This window comes from Ciconia boyciana, chromosome 25 (assembly GCF_034638445.1).
Source record: "Ciconia boyciana chromosome 25, ASM3463844v1, whole genome shotgun sequence".
NCBI lineage: Eukaryota > Metazoa > Chordata > Aves > Ciconiiformes > Ciconiidae > Ciconia > Ciconia boyciana.
This window is the reverse complement of record NC_132958.1, coordinates 5109851-5131382: the sequence shown is the minus strand read 5'-3', so window position 1 is coordinate 5131382 and position 21532 is coordinate 5109851. Positions and strand designations below refer to the sequence as shown.

The 21532-nt window shown below is 41.5% G+C and overlaps 1 protein-coding gene across 1 annotated transcript in view; it reads right to left on the bottom strand.

Moving 5' to 3' along the window:
• Nucleotides 1-1835: 1835 nt before the first annotated feature.
• The window catches only part of KCNU1 (potassium calcium-activated channel subfamily U member 1), a 52737-nt gene continuing 33040 nt past the window's right edge, over nt 1836-21532 (bottom strand). Inside the window, exons 20-27 of the mRNA XM_072845978.1 lie at nt 19673-19772; nt 16996-17220; nt 16373-16550; nt 10781-10858; nt 6796-6935; nt 3257-3454; nt 2810-2913; nt 1836-2134 (exon numbers count right to left, since the gene is read on the bottom strand). Of these exons, the coding sequence (XP_072702079.1) occupies nt 2035-2134; nt 2810-2913; nt 3257-3454; nt 6796-6935; nt 10781-10858; nt 16373-16550; nt 16996-17220; nt 19673-19772 (1123 nt within the window). The 3' untranslated portion in view covers nt 1836-2034. The remainder of the gene's footprint in view (nt 2135-2809; nt 2914-3256; nt 3455-6795; nt 6936-10780; nt 10859-16372; nt 16551-16995; nt 17221-19672; nt 19773-21532) is intronic.

Sequence of the window (21532 nt, the reverse complement as noted above, 5' to 3'; positions counted from 1 at the left end):
GTCCTGGATCTCAATCATGAAGGGAGCACTTTGAACACTTGCCTCCATTTTCTAGGAAAAGCAGATGATAGCAGATAGAAAAGTTTGCTGGCAAGATAGTCCGAGTTCCTCACCCACTCAGGGAAGTTATGAGTAAACAGATTTTGGTGTTTATTGCAGTTTTCTTAATAACAATGCCTTAACATTGCACAAGACCTGCTTAATATCAGAACACAGAGGTCCAGACGTGTAGTTATTTAAAAGCAATAGAACAATAAGGAAGAAAAAGGGATGTTACTTCCTCTGTGCCCTGCTTAGACTGAATTACAGCTGAAAATAAAAAAGGTTCAGATGATGACAATATAGAAAGCTTTGCAGAATCTTAGTATGAGGTATCCGTTGTAGTCAAAGGACTGCAAAGCCTGCCCAGGCTCTTCCTTCCACCTTTTAACTGTCTTGTCTGTTTAAAATAATGCATGCTAGGGAATGAACTGAGATACTGTAACTGCCAGAGGGTAAACAGAATCGCATGCACAAATTCTTATCTAAGTTTGTATATACAGTGGGTGATTTTAGGCCAAAACACTCCTACCAAGAGATCGGCTGACTCTCTTAGCTCAAGTTCAGGTCTGCTAAGGGGAAGCATGCTTCCTATGTATTTTATTTGCTCTAAGCTTGGTTCACTGATTCCTACTTGCAATCTGTCCTGAATTGAAAATGTATGATTACTTTGTTCCAGGAAAGATGACTCCAACGTATTACGGCTCAGACCTGAATCCAAACTCCAGACTTCCCCAAGCGCAGATAAGTTTGCATCTCAAGTTTTGGTCCAAGCTTTTGTCTTGCTTCCTACTCATGTTTTTGAGCGGAGTTCCTAAATGTCCCATCCTAAATCAGTACCTATTTATGTTAAGGCCAAACAAATCACAAGAGACAGTCCTTTCCCCAAAGCTCTCATTATCTAAATTAACAAGTATGTTATTATATTCCCTGTATGCAGCAAGCAGCATTAGGATACAGTTAACTAACTCACCGAAGGTTACACAGCCAGCTTGTTGCAGAGCTGGGTACTAAAGTCAGTTGCTTGACTCTTAAGCTCAGTGCTTTATCTTATTCCTCAAGAGGAAAAGTGCAAGCCCAGATCTGACCATTCCCCTGGGCAGGAAAGCTCCTGGAGTATCTATTTGAAACAAAGACTTACTTTCCCCCTTTTCCTGTCTAAAATAGAAAAAGGACCAAGACCTTATTCTTGAGCTTCAGGGATCTGTTAATTGGCTCCCTAGTAAAATTACAGAGACTCAGCTGCCTGATAATGATTGTAAATGACAGAGACTATCAGGTTTACCTTGTGATGTCCCTGGGGAGCTTGCAGTTAGTTTAGTCTGAACTCTGCGTCAGCTGTTTGGGTTCCTTTCTTCTCGGCATGTGGTATCTGGACTCAAGCTGCAGTCTTTCAAACCTAATTAGTGTTAGGGGAAAGAGAAAGAGAGAGAGAGAGGGGAAAAAAAACCCAAACAACAACACTCTCCTCCTTCCCTCAGCTGACTTTATAAGGTACAGGCAGGACCTGATTTATGGTACAAGTTCATGGCGATTTTTTGCTTGGTTTTGTGTTTCTTTTCATGCATATCAATCCAGCATCTTCAGTTCTAGCTGCAAGAAAACTGAATTTTAGCATGCTGGAGTCGGAACTTTGAGAAGTTCAGCAGAGAATCTCTAAACTCAATGGAGTGTTTGTATATTGTTGGGTCTGTTCAGTGCAGTGCTCAGCAGAAACTCAAGTTTTTGCCCTTTTCCTCGCAGAGAGAGCATTTTACTCTCTGATGTGTTTGTTGTTAAAGCTTAACAACACTGTTTTCAGTAATAACCTCATGTTAATGTTTAGCCAAAGTCAAACTGCCACCCCTAAGAAATAAGAACACAGACAATTTAATGTGGGGGTCTTAACTTGTACAATTTTTTTATTTGCAGGGCGTTTCACAGTCTCTCATAACACTGGCATGAAGGTGTCTGTACTACCTGTTTTCTTGCTTGGTAACTGACTTCCATCCCACGTCACAGGTCATCAGTTGTTGCAATGTTGAATGGAACAACACAGAACAGCAGATCCGTAGGCAGCATCTTCAAATCACTGGCAGGCCGAGCAATCACAAACCTGAAAAAGCAGTAGCACATGAGATTCAGGCTGCTTTGTGAGGCCTTTGAACTGAGTGTCTGGGACAGCAAGAAAGCGGTAGGGTTTTTTTGCAATGACTGATTGCATGTGCAGAATTCTTTGGAATGATGAGACAATATACAGAGGGTTTAATTTTACCTGGGAATGGGATACGTATATTTTAAATGAAGCTAATTAGTCTCTGGAACAGCTGCTGAAAGATGCAATAAATTTTTTGATTGCTCAAAATCTTTAAATCAAGACTAAATGTCTCTAGGAGATCTGAAGCTCTAGCAATCACTGAAATCTTGAAATTGAAAGAATCAGCGAGTAGAACAGGTTAGATGAACAGGTTCTCTCTGCCTGCAAACTCTCTGAAATCCCTGCCCTCAGCAGCATTACTAACTTCATGCTCCAGCAGCTCTCTAATGCAGAAGGCTCACTTGTAAAAGATAAATCACATCTTAAGTGAACGTAAGGGAATCTCATACAAGTGCCAGTAAGCACCATGTTCAGACCACACACCAGCTTGCCTCAAATGGCCTTAGTTACCTACTAGAATGTCTAATCCAAGACAAAAATAAGGAATTCAGGTTGCCTATACAGATGCCTAACTTCAAAGTCACAACTACTATCTTTTGACTTATGGTACAATTTAAGATAAAGTATACTTGCCTATTCTTGTATGGATTGGGCTCTTCCATCAGGCGGTAGAGCCCAAAGCAGAGTATGCCAAACAAGTCTAAAGCTCTGCAGTAAATGTCTCCAAAGGAGTTCTCCTGCTATAAAAGAAGCAAAACCACTCTTATCTCAAAGGAACCAAAGTGGACAATTCAGCCCGATACTAAATCACTTATTTAGCCAACTATCATCTCTATTTACTACTTCTAGTATCATAGGATTTGGCAAGAAAGAAAGGAAGTAAAATTACTGGTCCCCCATAAGATTAGAATCTAGTATAAAATAAGGCTATCTGATGTCTTTGCCTCTTCAAAATATGGTTCATGCTACACAGCAAGATTCAACTGAATGAAACTAAACTTCAGGTAATGGCAATCCAAAAGTACTAGCAGCAAGGATGAAAGCCTAGCCCATGAAGCACCACTCGGTGATGTAGCTCACCATGACACCTGTTAACAACCTCTTGGACAGCGGCAGGAGCGCTAGTTTGCATCTGACTTGGGAGGCATTGTGGATCATGTTGTCAGGACTCCTGCGCAGTCTGCTGCCCTCTTCCAACAGCTGTTCCCCCAATGCTGGGCTTGTCCCACTTGTCACCAAAGTCTGCAGCAGAGCCAAGATGTGATGGTTGTAGTATGTCTGGAAAGGAAGAGACAACGAAAAGTCAAAGACAAAAGAGTATGCCTTGGAAAGGAAAACAAAGTTTTCCAGTGAAAACGTAGAGAAAGTGATCAAGACAGACACTTTGGAGTTTTTTGTATACTTAAAGTAGTCCTTAATTATGTTTAAAGTTTTCTGACAATATTTATGGATCACCACCTGCTTAGCCCATTTCAGCTTCAACGAGCAGTCAGAAGATCCCACCTCTGCTCTTATAATAGAATGCACTGAACTGTGTCTGAACGGGATATTTTCAAAGGCACAATGGGAGTGGGTGTGTGTGTGCATGCGTGTGCATGTAAGAAAAACTGGGCAGCAGCTCTGATGTCACCTGAGTAGGAGCACACTGCAGGTCAGGCTGAGGAGTGCAACTGCCCTGCCCAGCCCTATAAGGTCCAGGTGCAGCAGGAAACTCTGTCCTTGTAGTTGCCATATTGTTTTGAAAACCTCTCTCTGTACCCTTATCTGACTTATCTGTCAGTATTTTTTGGAAAAAAAAGTTACCATGGTTCAAATTCAGATCTGAGGCAAAAAAAGGCCTAGAGTCATTTTTTTTAATCTAAATGTTTCCTCTGCCTGCAGTGCATCAAATAACTTATTTTCCACCCTTTCTCAAAAGCTCATTTCCTACATAGAGCCACTTTGTGGAATCTGTCACCTGCATTTGCCTGAGTAAAGAAACTAAACAAGCTGCAGAGAAGGAATGGTGTTACTAAATCCACACTGAACTCAAATCCGCTTAAGAACATCTGACCATATTGTCGGGCAAATGGGTATAATGCTGTTAGAGTAATTCTCAGTCTTTTAAAGCAAGGAGCTATAGTCCAGCGTTATCCAGGAGTGATACAGCTTCGGGGGAATCTGCACTTTACATATTTAACAGAAGCGTGCTGAGCTCTTTAACATATCATTGCTGTACTTTTTGACATCAAAAGGATTGCATTTCCATACTTGGATGAATTAATAGGATTTGCATGTCACCCTCATTCTGTACTTTCTTTGCTGAGTTACACTGCAGGAATTTGAAAGGCGGGGAAACTATAGAGGTGTGTGTACTCAGGAAATAACACACTGCATTTAGAATGGATCTTAAAGCTGACTTTAAAGGAGCAACATTTCTGTAATGTGCCCACGAGATATTACCGTCTTTGCCAGCTGTTGTTTGGTTACAGCTTCAGACAAGCAGATTTCCTGGGAACACCTCTGCCCACAAAGGCAACGCTAGAAACCTTCTCCCATCACCAAGCAGTTGCCTAGTCCCACTGACTCCGTGTTGCTACTAAGCTTTTAAAACTGGTCCTGCATAGCTTAGGAGCCCACAGCTGGATCAGGAAGGGAATTCAGGGCTCATTAGAGTACCTGAGCCATAATGATCATGCTCATTGAATTGTTTTCTGCCTATTGAGACCCCAAGAGTCACATTGAAGCAAATGCCAGTTCTGCTTCAGGCTTCCAAGGGGTAACATTTCACTTTACAGACCACATTCTGCCATTCAGGTCCTTCTGCCAGTCTCCTTTCAAGCTCAAAGAAAACAGCACTCCTGCTCTGAGTGTCTTGAGAAATTTCAACAGATATTCACAGTGATAGCAAAAGGAGGTGATATCGGACTACTGAAGGCTCCCTTCCTTCTCTTTTTTCTTCAGTTCACACATCTTTTCCCTGATACTGCAATTGCTAAGAAATATCATATTTCTCTGTCATCACTGTATTTGTGGAATGACTGAATCCAACCTAAGGTGCCCCTCTACTTTAAAGCACAGTTGAGTGCTGATCGTTCCTGGACAGACTTGGAATCTTACGCTTGAGTGAAATTTTATCCTTTAAGACAGGTCATGCTATGTCTTGAGTTACTTTTACACTTGACACTAGCAGTCATTAATTACCATCTGGCTGATTGACATATCAGTGAGTAGCAGCAATATAATACTTTCCCTAACACTGAAGCCTTCTCAGAAAAGCGTAACTGGACTTGACACACTTATTTTGGACTGCTTATCCCTTGGAGAGATTTGTTTTGTATTTATTCAGTTTCTGTAAAACTGCCACCCAAGCACTATCCTCTTGGACATGAGCTCAGAGCAAGGCATGTGGAACTTGACTGCAGCATGGGAAATTGGGGTGAAGAGAAGAAAGGGGCTTTCAGAAAAAAAGAGAAGGCAGTTTTGGAAATGCCAGCTTATGAGCTGAACTGCTGTTTCGCTGCCAAAATCCTGGCTTGACTCCACCAAAGCGTGACCCACATGTGCGTCACCACTGACAGTATCACTCGGTTTTGACAGCAACTTAAAATGATTATGTCACCAGGGTGGGATCACCACATTCCCTCCGTTCTTGCAGTTTTGGTGCAATGTATCCAACCCTCGTGATGCAAATGTTTTTAAAAGAATACATTGCCAGGAATTTACAGAGAATCAAAATATGCACTACTTCTAAAATCTGACATGGTCTTGTGGCTCAGCAGTGGCCCGTATGTGTGGAATTTGTTTTATACTTTTTCAGAAAACAGCCATTGGGAGATTCCCATTGAGTTCAATAGATTTTACTTCCAAACTTCCAGTGAATTTCTGCCTAGATGCTAGATGGACAGATGAGAAGAGTTAAATGTTCCATTTATCCCCATGCCTGCTATGGTGAAGTGGTGGTAGTGCAAGCTCCCTGTTCCCTAGCTCACCAATGCACCTCCAGCCAGGCTTGTAAAACTCCTGTCTACATGAAGAGGTAAGAATTCAGAGTCCCCATAATCTTCTCAGCCTTTGACATCAATGCTGGAGCTTCCACCAAGGGGCCAGCTGGTGTCAAATGCAATTTCAGCCTCAGTGACTGCAGTTCTTAGAGGGACTGATTGTAACATCATGGTGTCAAAAAGTAAATACACCAGGCTGGCTTTAAAATACCTCTTGTAGCCTGTCAATATTTTCGAGCTGGGAATGGGAAGAATGTATGAAAACACTCCAAAAGTTTCTTCAAATAATTCTATGTGTATATCAACAGCAGGGGCAGTTGCTGCTAATAGCACATACTGAGAGACAGGTCTTTTGGAGCTGATAGCTGCCTTTTAGTGTATGGAACCCACTACCCCAAGGAGTCACAGAGGCCCACTGATTAGCAAATTGCTTAAATAGGAATAGACATGTATAATTCTCAGGGCACCGTGTAATTAATCACATCACCAATCTCTGCAACGTTTCTTGTGCCTTTCTCTGACACACATGGCCTTGACCATTGTTAAGGCTAGATTAAGTGGGTTTACCCTGGCTGGTAATCACTTTGTTACCCACTGAGGCCCCTAAATATGACAGGACATGATACATCTACTTACCATAGACAAAAGAGAATTCAAGAAGCTATCTGAGAAGATAGCTCCTGCAGGGGCACCAGTGGTGAAAACCTGATCTTGCTCTGGAATCTCAGAATTGCTGCTGGGAGCCTGACTAATGAACTGAACATTTGGTGAAGACTCTATTGGAAAAGCAAGGAAGAAAGAGGAAACATCTTAGCAACAGAGAGAAGCCATCTAGAATCAGAAACTAACTAAATAAATCCAGTTTGCCATTCTGTGTCCAGCACTAGCCACAGCATGCAGCATTAGTAAAGAAAAGAGGAACAAAATATTCAGTGCTGCTAGCTGACTGTGCAATGGCAGACGAAAGACACAGAATCCTAAAACTAAGTATAAAGATATCAGATCAAAATTAATTTACCTGCTTTGAAAAAGAAAGGAATAATCTAATTTCTTCCCATTTTCCTGACTTAACAGAAATACAATTACTATTTCTATTGGCTTAAACTGGGGTTACAGAGTCCCTTTCACAGCTGTCCTACTGTTACAGGGACCTTCACTAGCTTCTCAACCTTATTATCGCTGGCTGAGATAGTCTTGCAGAATTCTCCCTACTCTGAAAGTGATTCCTCCTTAACTTTCTTTTCTATTTTCAGGGAACTGTTTAAGTACACCCAGGCAGAAGGCCCCTGCTGTGCTACTGAACACGCTAGGTATGTCCTGGCACTCTAGCACTACCAGTAAGAATGCTGATGAATGACAGCAGCACAGCAGGAGACGGAGAGGAATTGAGATCAAGAACCCATATCTTCCCATTAAAAAATAGAGAGCGAGCACAACTAACTCTATGTGAGTAATGACTGATTTCTATTATGTCCCCTTAGGTCAGGAAGCATTTGAGTGCATCATTTTTAAAGATGACTAAAACTAGCCAGATTCACAATACTATTAATGTCTCCTGTTGTCTTGCAGTGTTGGTGTCATCCTTCAGCCATTTATTCTCAATACAGATATTTCACCCACCCTGGATTTTAGAGTTGGCCCTGCATCTGGCATTAATCAGTATGACTCCACTGACTAGCTTACACAGTCTGGGTATGAAAAGCATGGCCTCGCAGCCACAATAAGGGATCCACTTTATTTCTCCAGACCATTCTCTTTCTCCTTTACATATTTGCAAGATTCTTATTTCTTTACAGATCACTTTGCTATTTCTCTCCCAGATCTCTGTCTCCTTACAGCAACGGTTTCTAGAATCCATTGTTTCTGAGGAATAACCATTTATAACATGCCTCTGAGCCCACTGACCAACTCACACATCCAGAAGATGCTCACCACATGGAACTGTGCTCAGCTTGGTGGATCTGGGCCCGCAGAAACCCCATGCAAAGCTTGCCATTTAATGGGCCTTGCATCAGCCTGATGCAAAGTGGCCAGTTTAGCATTTCTTATTTTTCTGTGCTTCTCACCATTGGGCAAGGAGAAGCAGCAGCAGCATGTCAGAGCATGATGACAACACACAACTCTCCTGCTCCTCAAGGCAAAATTCATATCCGGCCCCCTTCAGAAGAGTGCAGGCCCTCAGCTAATTCTGTCAACTCTGTCCCTGACTACATGTCCTTAGCTCAGTAGGTGCTGGAGGACAGCACACCTCTGGGACTCAGGGGGCTCTGGCATGCCGTCCTGGTCACAAAGAAACTGTGGCAGGAGCAAGTCAAGCTTGGCAGTTCTGGCTCTACTGAGATACCACATTGCTTCCTGCGCCCGTCAAGATTAATTGCAAAACTCCTACTGATTTCAGTAGTGATAGGATTTCAACTGAAGGTACAAAGGGTCTTAGCTTCTCTTATGGCAGGTTTTGAGCAGCAACAGTACTAGCAATATGTAACGTGTTGCTGGCTTTGGTGTCAGACACACCAAGTGATACAGATGACCCTTGGTCCACACTCAGTGTGCTATGAAATAAGAAATTGCCTGGAATGAGCAAAGCCCTTACAACTTAAGGCACATGAGCATTACCCCTCTCAGCTTGTTTCTAGAGATAGGCACAAAAGTGAGCATTTATCTAGATCAAGGTCTAGCACAGAGGGACTTACAGGAAGCTTATTCAATCACAAGAAAGCTCCAGCTGTTTTTGTTTAGCTGTTTTGTGCTCCAGGTTTTAAATTCTTGGGTTTATTTTGCATCCTAGCCCATCCCTGTAACTCTGAACATATTTCTATGCTGTTCAAGACTACAGCAGGGGCAGGCATCCATGTGCTAAGGGACTGGGCTCGATTCATTATTTTGTCAAAGATCTGACATGACTAAAATCCAAGTCATGTCAACGGATTGCAGATGTTTTCCCCTCCACTGACACACTACATCCTGGAGGGAAATCACAGGGGTGCAATGCCTGTCTGAAGATGTTAGTTTGCACAATATCTTCTCAGAGGAGCTGGGCCTCAGTAGCCAGCTCAAAACATTTGAGACTTTTGGACACAGCAGAAATAAAAGCCTGAACCACAGCACAAGATATCCAAATATCTCTCTGGGAAATTCAAGAGTTCTGAAATTACTCAGGAGACATCATCATTATCTTATTATTTTGTGCCTTTTTTTTTTTTCTTTTTTTTGCAGTAGCTCCTCAGTGTTTCAGTCTAAGGAGCACACAGGACTGAATAGCCCATTGAGGTGCTTAACTGCTTCTGTGACACAGCTCATCAGGTGCAAGTTTTGACTAAGCAGTACACCAGAGCTTCATATAAATAAAATATTGCTAGTGCCTGCTACAGGCCAAGGCTGCTCACTAACCCTGTTCCAGCTGCAAACCTGGTGAGGACTGGAAAGCAAGGACTCCACATGTGCTGAATCCACACAGCATTTACAAGCATTGCATCAAAAAGAAAGAAAAAAAAAGCCTGAGTGAGTCAGGGGCCAGTCATTATGCCTAGCAACATGCTGTGCTAATTTGATGGGTACGTTCTTACATCAGCACTTTAAATGGAGCTAAACATCCATGTCCCTCAGGACTGGCAGCCCAGCCACACCACTCTGCTGTGACACTGACTGCTATGTTACTAGTAATCAGTTAATTGGTGCACATGTTCCTAATTAACAGATCTAGTTTGTAACCATCAGAAGATGAAGACAAAGATAGCCAAGAGTAGCATGAAAGAACTCCATGGGTTACTTCAGTTACGAATACAGGCTAGAGAGGCTGAGCCTTGTGGAATAAGGACAAAGGTGTTTGGGCTCTGGAGTAAAATGCCTGCACTCTGTCCACCTTCATACGTGCACGGACCCATCCAAGTACTGCACCCCAAGCAGTCACTGCACAATGCAGACTGTGGACTGTTTGGAATGGGTTCTGTTCTTTCACAGCCACTTGTACAAATGAGGAAGCCTGAAGCTACCCCCATAATCCAGAAAGGAGGAGGGAACCATCACCAGTGTTTCAGAAAGGGGAGGGCTGGAACAGAGAGAATTAGGCCTTGATTCACCCCATTTTGTTGTGGGATGAAAACTGGGCATACAGTCTCTCAGTGCTTTTTAAAATCATCAGAGAGGAAAGCATGGCCGAAGGGCAAGTTAGATTTCATCCGGGCAGAATTGCCTTTGGTGGTGCTTCTTTGTCCACTGAAAATAAGGGTAAACCAGGCAAATATGCTTCTGATTTATCTACCTTAGTGAAGTATGTTAGGATAGGTGGGATGAATGCAGGTGATGTGACCAGAACTCAGATCTCCTGAGATCCAGTCCAGTAGAAAAAAACCCAAGGACATTATCTTTCTCCTAAATGGATGCTTCGGAGTTTTGCTACACACTGAGACCTTTGTAACACTTTGTTATATTTATTCTCCTGATAAACCATCCTGACTCCTTCAAAGCCAGTGAATTAACATCTAAGTCAAACCTTTTAATGTTCCTTGGACGTGTAGTGCTTGTCGCTTTCTGCCTGTGAATTCTAAAAAGGGCCTGGGGTAAATAAATAATGCAGCATGCATATTGCTTCTGTGAAATTTGTTCCTAAAGAATAACTTACTCAGCTCTGTAGTGATGGGGATCCTTTTATAACATGGCTGTGATTGATTCCCCAATGCTCTTGCTCTGAAAACAGCATCTGTAGAAACAGTCAATAACAACATGAGGAGAAAGGGAAGTTAGCAGAAGCAGAAAGGAATAAAAAAAAGAAAAAAAAAAGGAAAGAAACCAAGGCGCAATGGTTCAGACTGACAAATGCAGGAAATTTCTTACTTATGCCTAAAATGTCATTGTCATGCAAAAATCCCAAAGCGTTTCCTATATTTAGAAAGTTTCTTCTTGCTTTGGTTTGCTTTTCCCAGGCTCACTTTATTCACTCAGAGCTTCAAAGGATTAAAAAAGAAAAGCTCTCCTGGGAGCTGCTTATTGACATCATAACTAAAATATAATTACCCTCTGTGGAGCAACAGTGCTGGTTACAGTGTTGTTTGGCGCAAAGCCCCCACTAAGCCAATTTGTACTCAGAGGGCTTTTGAGGGAGGGGGTTGTGTTTTTTCCTTCCCCTTCAAGAAGGCTGTACATAAATAGATGGGACGTGCTGTAGGAATGAAGGTAAAAGCATATACCATAATTTTTTTAAAGCCCGGCAACCAAAAAGACTTAAGAGAAATCCAGAAGTTCCTAGAAGCATGTGTCCTTATTTCCTCCCAGTTCTCAGCAGCTAGCTGATTTAGTAGAATCAGTCCCAATCTGAAGTCTTCTTTCTGTGTTTTGATCACATCCAATCTTGTCTCCGTTACCATTATGTCTAAATTTTTCCTTTGCTACTTAGGACAGCATCTGGGTAATTAGGTATTAATAATACTACTTATTGCACAAGATAGTATCAAAGTCAAAATGATGGAATCTAAACTCCACTAAAGATTTTGCTAGAAATGGAACTTCTTCCAGTTCAGATACTGTATAACGGATCATCTGTGCTTGGAGGAGCACATGAACATTGGAGATCAGACACCCTAACGGGGTCCTAGATGGACCGTTGCTCTAATCAACGATCTCTGAGGTTAGGCAATGGACTGCCAAAAACTTCATTAGAGATGTCAGGCGTCACAATCCCCCCCAAAACACAATCCCCCCAAAAGTCCTTCCCAGGTATAGCAAGGCATCTCTGAATGCATGCTAGTGGCAGCAACTGCATGCCTGAAATGAATCACTGCCTTTATTGTACCCTTCCATCTACTGTACTGGTTGATTTGAATGTGTGTCTGATCATTGCCTGGATACCTTTTCCTTATGTCAATATTTTTGCAATGAAACAGTACACAGTGCTCTACCTGAAATTTTACAAACTGGCAGGGTGCTATTACAAAAGATTACTTAATTGTAGATTACTACTGTACATTTGAATTTCAGTATCTTATTAAGTTGTCAGATTTAATTACCATTATATGTTTAGATTATGCCACAGATTATTTAGTTCGGTACCTAGGTTTGCCAACCTGTTTGCTTTGTGACATGACAGGGTGATAATTACAGCATTACTGGAAAACCTAAATTTTTCCATGGGAAAGACTAGAAGTCCTTGGCATCAGGACTGACCTTAGTAAATGCTCATTCTTGCAAGTGTAAGTAATGTTTACCTCCATGTGGGTCTGGTTCTCTAAGACCTGTCTAATTCTCTGCCCCATGAGAGAGGTAATGTGCAGAACAGGCCTGGGTTTGTTGGGTGTGAAATGCTCACAGCAAAATCTAAAACCACAGGAAATGCAATTGATTTGGGCTTTGTTACAATCTCCAAACTGAGACTATGCCTGCTGCAATGCTTACCAAAGCACCTGAACTGTTAAGGGAACTCTGGGCCTTCCATCCAAATAACTACTTTCCACTATGGTTAGGATGCACAATGCTATTGCTTTGTCTACAGCATCAAAGCTGGGGATAAGAAAGGATTTGGATGGGTAGGGTAGCTGGATATCCAGACAAGTCATCTGCTGTCTCCTCAGCAATGGCAACTACCAAAAGAGAAGCATCAGCCTCTGTCTTTTCTTTTTAAATCAGATAATAGTTGCATAATCACCTTGCTTTAGAAAGCTCTCCCAACTACTCCTCTACCTTTTCCTACCTGCTTCCTCTCCTGGCTACAAACATTAATTGAGGGTAGGCTTCTTGGATCCAAGTTTTGAATGTAACTTTACCCTTCTCCTTCAAAAAATTAGGTCATGACCCAGAGGGCTGCCATACTTTTTGGGTCTCCCCTATATGCATTAGTTTCTGCTGCCCATCTCCTTTTCTGCACAACTTCTAGAAGTTTCTCCTATAAATAGAAAGGATTTTCCTAAACCTGCTGATTTTGGAGCTCTGCAGCTGAAAGCACCTACTGGTACATGTACTACAGTGGTGGAATATGCAGATTTCACCAGTACACTCTAATTAACTACTGCAGAGGTGAACCAATACCAAGTTCTGATCGGCACGGGCACAACCTGGCTACATTACTAGTATTTGTTGTTCTTATTGCTTCCTAGCTAACTTGACGGCCACCAAGTCTGGAAAATTTCTTGATATTCTCTGTACTGTTGGTTCTTTTCTAGCTGTATTTGTCTTCAGTGCTCTTATATAAGGCCAGTGGCCCTACTCTCACTCCTTCTCCCCACAAAGAAAAAAATTAAATTCTGATAAAAGCCATCCTTTCCCACCTTGTATCTCTCTTTTCCCTCAAATTTTCCTCGTTTTCTGACCCCCATGCACTATTTCACCTGGAGGCCACCCAGTCCATTGGGACCAGCTAAGGTGAGCTGATTTTGTCAGCAAAAATTGTGTCTTCTCAGAGATTAATTCCTATAAAATAACAAGGACTGGAGGGAGAGTAGAGACTGAAACAGTGGGAGTGGGGACATGTACATTTTGTTTCCACTCTGGGCACCTTGATCCAAAACTTGGTGGCAACAACCTATGAGTAATTTACTATCCTACAGGAGCACACATCTGTAATGCGTCTGGAGACCTTCAGAGGCAAAGACCTTAAAGAACATAAGACATAGCCTTAATCCTGCAGTTGAATCTAAAGGAGCTTCTGGTATGAGAATCCTAACCTAAGATTTTGGTCCTATAATTATAAATAACTATGGCAGCAAAGAAGAAAATGGGCTGGGTTTTTTAGCAACTCATCTAATGATGCTATAAGGAGAGAGCGCTTATTTTTACACTAGCAGATTTAATGGCTGACTTGAGGAAGAAGCGAAACTTGTGTCTTAGCCTTATTTTGCAAATATCTTTATTCATTGATGATGATATCCTGTAACTGAACACTGCTTTTCTGTCTGCAGAAAACACTGTAAATCTGAGGAATAGCCTTAACTGAGTAGCCAAAGATTTATTAGACTGGAATTGTAGTCAGCTTATGGAGCGACAATTCACTAACGTCTGAGCTTACAGGTGCCTTATAAATATGCCAAGTGAAATACCTAAAATGGATAAACCAGGGTGGGTTTAGAAACACAGTATTTTGTCAAGTAGAGTAAGACAATGCTGTTGTAGTAAATGGTGATAGAATCTATCCTCTCTAGTTTGAATCAATCTTTCAGAAATAACTGATCACAGTCATGGGTAATAACAAGAATAATTTGCATTTGTGTATTGCTACATGGTGAGCTTGAATTTATCTGGCTTTAAACAAGCCTGGGAAATAAATACTGTTATGGGGCTCTATGCTGAGGTACAGCATGCCTCTAGTAGCTGCCAGGGATGCACAGCAAAGGAGTAACAGAAATAGAAGCAGCTTTGACACCATGATCCTGCCCCTTCTCAAAGCCAGAAAAGAAACCCAGAAGCACTGACTTCCATTCCTCTAATGTCTAGACCATACTTTACCCAGGTTCCTGACAGAGGACCAAGCAATCTTGATTTCTGCTCACACCTGAAAGAAGGTGTTATGTATTTGATCTGGTTCTGATGTGCTGAAACAGTGTTAGCTGTAATACACAAATAACCTTGTGCCCGCATGTGTGTGCTCTAACTGTTCTGACTACTAGCCTCTTTCTGCACAAGCAGAAATCCTTTTGATACTGTTCTCAGGGACCTTGTAACTACAGAACTTTGTTTTTTCCAGTATGATTGAATAAAGTTTTATCCTCTCTCTCATGATAGCAAGGATGCTGAACAGATTTAAATCTGCAAGATCCATTTTTCTGATGCTACTCATCACATGCCCATCTTCCCAAGGGAAATGAGGGAAAAATATATGCTTGTGGATTAAACAAAAAAAAAAAAAAAAAAAAAAAAAGACTTTGAGTATGCAGGTGCTGATGGCTCTGACAATGATATGCCTGGTAAATTGCCTAACCAGCCATGCCTCAGCTTACCCAACTCATCACATCTATGTCAGCATTAGGTCCCTGAGGTCTTCTGCTGGAAGGAGACAAGGCAAGCCAAAAGCTACCACCTCAAAGAGAAACAAGTCAGTATGAACTCCGCAAGGCAGCTGCGTAACGTTTTGATGAACAGATGCTCACATCTCTATTTTCCATGCGCACATTGTATTTCATAGTTCTGCACTCCATGTACTACAGTTTTGAGTGATAAAAGAAAAAATGCTGGAGGGGAGTAGGACAGTGATTGATAGGATGAAATATCCTTTTTGCTCCGAGTCTTTTCCATATCTAGGTATAAAGATGCAGTAGGTACAGTATCTATATCTGTCACTATAGATGGAGATACATAAATTATATATATATAAAAGTATATACTATTTACTTCCTCTCTAAATACAATCAATAAAGAGTTCCATACATCTTTATATTTATGTAGCAATACGTTAGATAAAAATAATCTATTCAAGTCACAATTACCTCTTACTCAAATATACCTTATAAATAATTTGTCTTCTGTTCTGATTGTATACACTGTATATTGATATTATTTTGTCTAGTTATTATTAAAAAAAAACGTCTCTGCCTTGCTCTAATCTTTTCTTTGGCACAGCCATTGTTTTAAAAGCCTAGAATGATAATAAAGTATAGGGAAAACACTTAAGAGAGCCATCCATTTCTCAGCCCGTCTTCAGTTAATTAATACTCCACATTCTCAAGAGGAGGACAAATCTTAGCTCCTTTGCCAAATTAAGGGAGGAAGAGACACAATAAATATTCTACCAAGCTGAAGTCGTTTTTGCTTCCTTTGCAGTTCTGAGCTACAAGCTCTGTTTGTGTGGGAACAGAGCACCCACCCAATCAAGCCTCAAGGGAAAGGTATTGTTTTTCGTCTTTTTGAAGGATGGAAGGGGCCTCCACTCACACATGCTTTTGCAAATAATACAGCAGTTACCAACACTGGTTATCATTTACCCTCCAGCTGTGGTCTCTTTACTGGAAACCTTGAAGCTTCACTCAGAATTTGCAGGAGGAACTGGCATATTTCCTGGAGTAATGCTAGCTTTTCAATCTTTCCTTCGTGTACCTGTAGCTACAGACACTGGACTAGGCTGTACAGTTGGCTATGCTAAAACAGACTTCTGGCCCTTTTAACTTACATATTTATATTTGGGAGAGACAGGCTGTGGCTCAGACTAGTGACAAAGGACCCTTTCATTCTTCCCTCCTTTAGCTTCCATTTTTGTCGCATCCGCACACTCACAGGCAAAAGGAAGCATGCTTACCTAGCAGGGCCAAGCTGAACTTACCCTGCATGGATCGGATGTTCAGAGTAGCTAGGATGCTTTCCGTGTCCACCAGGGAAGGATTGCTTGAAGCAGTGGTGTTGGAAGACAGAATGGCACATGCAGCACAATCCTGGACATTAACTGCCCTCAGATCTGCACAGGAGAGAGCACTACCCTGATGAAACCAAAGAAACAGTGATAAGGGAAAATCTGAGAAAGTTGAACATTAAGGACCTTTAAGGGTGTGAAAGGTGAACATTAAATTTGTTTCAAACTCAGCTGGCACAAATGCGTTTTGGAAACATCTCCAAAGTTTGAGAAACTTTGGAAACAGGGAAGTGTCCAATAAATTGCAAGTCTATACCCATCAGGATTAGTTTCCTGCAGAAGCACTGAGAAGGCAGAGAGTACCAAGACTCCCTCAAAAGAAAATAAATATTTAAGAAAGGAAAGTTTTTCAACATCTTGGATTCAAGCTCAAGTCTAGAGCCTGAGATAATTTTGGTCCTTTTTGAACCTGAATTGTGCTATTATCAAGTGGTTTTAAAATGTATTTATAAACGTGCATGAGAGCTAGAGAAAGAATGGAAGAGGGAAAGAGAATATGCAAAAATTCTTACTGAGAATAACCACAGCTTTGGGAAGTTCTGAATAACTTTCCATTCTCTTTGCAGATATTCCAAGGACCCGAGAAAAACAATGTCTTTCAACTCATGGTAAATGAAGTTACTAGCTCTTAAGGGCATCACGAAGTCCTGCAGCCCAATCAGCGGTGAGTTCGCATCGCCAAAGACGCAGACCAAAATGTGATCGTGCAGGTTCGGTGCTACTTGGTCCTTGCAATTCTAAATTTAAAACAGAATTCTGCTAAACCAGCTACTAGGTTTATTTTAGATTTTTCTCTTCAGTTAGAAAGACTTAAACCATTTCTTAGCTGTGTAACATCTATGGGTAGAATGAGACTATATATAAAAAGAAGTATCTCCCCTTAAGTATTTGGATTCCAAGTGTATCCTACAGCAGTGAAAAATTACATATGTTGGCATAAAACATCAAAAATGTAGAACAAGGCAACAATACCAGTTTAATGCCAGGAGCTTAATAACGACTTTAGCCTGGTGTTTTTCTCCTGGCTAATTGATCATGTTTCCCAAATGAGCTAATTAGTCTGGGAAAACGTACCAGGGAGTGGGTGTTGCTTAGTGTGGTGCCTCACAGTTGGTAGGTAGTATGGCCAAGTTGGCCAACCAGGCTTGTCAGAGCCACTGCATTAACGTTCACATTAACCAACCAGGAACTGTGGGATCAGTACATCCCTGCAATATTCACTGCTGGGCAGCTTTTTTCCAAAGAGAAACAAGGGACTTTGTCAGGGAGAAGTTTCCTGATGAGAGATTAGAATCATAACCAAATTAAATGATTGTCTCTAACTAATTAGATTAGTTTAAATTGAATAATGAAACCTTTAGCTGTATTTAATGTAACATGCCTGAAGTCCAACGATTAGTCTGCTGAATGAAGCTAAACAATTAAAAACACAATCTATTTTATAGCTTATTTTATAGGAACAATTGGAAAAACTATTACTGCTGAAATCTGCAGAGGAAATGCACAATTACAAGACGAACAGGAGCAGTCAGTGTAGTGCATGAGCAGCAGGGACAGGTGAGCCCTTCTGAAGACACTATGGAAGGACTTAGGCCTTCCTTCCAACCTGGGGCCAAGAAGCTGGCCATATTCGGCATTTGTTACTTTATTACTGAGGTCAAGGAAAAAAAAGTTACATTAATTCTCAAACATCTATGCCATATTAGAGTGATGGTTAAAATTTCCAAAAATCATTTAAATTATTTAGTAATGTATACCTTATGTAAAAGTCAGAGGACCGCATTTTGATCTGTGTCTAGATGCCCTGTGTTTTGCACGGACATCAAGAAGGAATTTCTGTAAACTATATCCATCTAGCTGTCCATGGTTTCCAAACAGAATGAAATGCTGTAGTGTTATGACAAATCCCATGGGAGTATACTTGCACCTTTAAGCACCTAAACAACTTTAAAAACATAGCTTTTAAAAACCCAAAGCACAGTCTGGGACTTTGTCAAGCACCCAGCTCACTCCCAAAAATGCATCTTAGACTCCCAGGCCCATGAGGGCTTGCCTGTCCCAGAAACATGGTTGCAAAGGAAGATACTGCATGAACATGAAGTGCAATAGCTATTATGCACTAATTTCCTTTGTGGACATTCTTAATCCTCATAAAGAGCCCCTTGCACAGTCTAGCTTAGCTACAGAAAAACAGTACAAAACAGAAGTGGCACATGGGGAGTTAGGACACACTAGCCGTTGTAAGCCTTTTCCTCATGTAAGCCCGCCTGCAAGATCTTTTCAAAACATCACTCTTCAATTCACAGAGCTGAGCTTCCAGTCCTATTGGGATATTTGCCCATTTGTAATGACTAATCCTATTTTGGAGGTTGCTGGGCAATAGGGTCCTTTTATTTGCTTGGAAGGAAGCTGCAGCATTTCAAGCAGCATGAATTCCAGCCTGCTACAAGTCTCCCAGCTGGCAGAACAGCTTGAACATTCTGTATTTTTGATGAAATCTTTGATCACCTCATTGCAAGATTTGGTTGCCTACTCTCAGCTCTCTGGCAGCTCTGAGCACAACCTGCCATTTCTAGATGGGATTTGTTCTTTTACAGATTAGACACATTAAATAAATAAACCAAAATATCTTAAAGATATCCAGATCAATAATGTCACGGACACAGGGGCCTGGAAACACAACATAAAAAATTTTCAAATAAAAGAGATTACAATCAGACTTTCCTTTGTCTATCTGCTGAGATCCTCTCTTGAGACAGGGTGCCTGTCCTGCTTTAGATTAACTTGGAAGGCATTACTGATCCCTTGTTATCTTGGAAATCTTTCTCTGTTCCCAGGTTACCACCTAAATTACAAGGGAACATGGCTGTGGAATGAGCCTTCAGCTCCCACCACTGCAACAGAGTCTCTATGCGACCCTGGTCAAGATACTTTATCTGCAGCTTACTCCTGAAAAAGGGGGTAATGGTAAACCCTCAGGCTCTCCCTTCCAGGGCAGGGTCTGTCTCTTACCTTTGCATATGAAATCAAAGCTAGAAATTGCGTAAGATAACATTGCTAAATAAACAGCAGTAAACTAGAGAGTGCTGTGCTCTCCACCCAGATCAACGCACTGAAGCTCCAGGTTATTCCTAGGAGAACAAGGAAGAAGACACGTGAGGATCCCAAAAGCAAATACCCCACACCTACCAGAAGAGCCTCCTGCAGTGGAACAGCATCACACCAGTGGAACATTCCTGTTGAATCTAGGATGACTTTGCTGTTCTCCTCTCCTTGGCCATCAAAACCCCTAAAACAGAGTGAGGAACTTCTTAGCTACAGAACAACCTCTCAGCAGTGGCAGCTACAGTTTACTCAAGTTGAGATTACATCTCCAGCTGCTGCTGAGATGCCCTTTTTATCTACATCATAGCTTTCGTGTCTCACAGTAGCAAGGAAAAATTAGGATGTATGAGTCGCATATTAACCATGACAGTATGGGGGAAAAGGGTTGTGTGGTGGAGGAATTCCTTTGTCAATGTCAGCTGAGTGAGACCAACATAAGGAAAAACATACTGCAAAGCGTTGCCTTGAATTATTGTATTAGTTGTGATGTTTATAGCTGTTTGGACTTGATCCCTAGGATTATTTTAAATAAGGAGTTCTTCAGTATGGACATTCATTGAAGCAACATTTATATAAACATGGTCTTGATTAAGAGAAAAAGAAGTCAGCAGGAATTTTCCCCTTGTCTTCGGGGACTTTAAATTATGCCCATATTGCAGGATATTCTTAGAGGCAAGTTTCAGATACATAGCTGTGTTTGTGAGCATTGTGTTAGTTCAGAAGCAGCAAGACCACGTGAAACAAAAGCCATTCAATCAGATGCTGCTCTGAACATCAAACTGTTTCAAAGGACTGCTACAGAACACAATTGTTCGGGAAGTCATGTCGAACAACAACGGGTTGTTCACATGTCTCCTCATGGCCCAGGCATGGACAGAAAAAGACCTAGAATCTGTTGGGTAAACCATTTGCTCAGCACCATCTCTCTAGTTTTACTATAGGTAGAGTGAGCCTTGAACAGTTGGCTCAAGAGCAATGTTTATTTAATCACTCTGTAACTGAAATCACAATGATAACCAAAACTCGCCACCTAGGATTACAATACATACTGAACACATCAGCCTTAGTAGACCTGTATGACCAGACAAGTGTTTGGTCCTGACATTCTTTTTCATGTCCAATTTGTCCTTATCTTGTCGATGCAGTATTGAGTGAGGTGAGATTAACAGAAAGGAGAGGGGGGATTTTGCTAGGGGAAAGTGTCATTCATTATGAGGCCTGCAAGGTGGATCTAGCTGTGCCCTGTACAGACCAACTTATGCTGGTACTGGGTTTAGCTCTTCTTAGCACAGCATTAAGGAACCTGAGAATTTGCCCCCTTTTTGCAAACGGGGCTGGCGGGTTTGCAGCTTGTGCCAGACTCCATGATGCCATAGCTATACAATTCACCCATACCCAGGATAACTATCTAAAAGTCACAGTCATTTCAATAACCACAGCATAGCAATAGAGTCTTTCCCAATCCATATGAGAATTCGAAGAGCAAGCTGGAACTTCTTTGCAGTTTCTGCTAGCTCCCCAGGTCTTAAGCTAAGGGACTAATAACAAACCCTGGGACTAATCATATTAGAAAAGGTTACCTTGTTCTTCTAAATTAATATATTTCCAAGTTTTATAAATGCTTACTTATCCTAAAACCAGCACAAGATATAAAAGCCACAAAGGGTCTACTAATGGCATGGACATAAACTGTAATGACCAGCTTTTGCCTAGCTGCTGTCCAGTCTCCTCTGCAACATGCTTACGACTTGCTGGGTTTGATTGTAATCCCAAATCTGGAGACCGGTCCTTTCCAGCTCTGCAGTGCCTCCTACCTCTGTTCCCTCCATGCTACCGCAGGATGAGAGAAAGGGATTGCCTACAGCAGATCCAACTCAAACACCATCTAACCTTTAAAGTGGACAAGTAGCAGATAATGCAAAGCAAGGTGCAAGCTATGCCTTA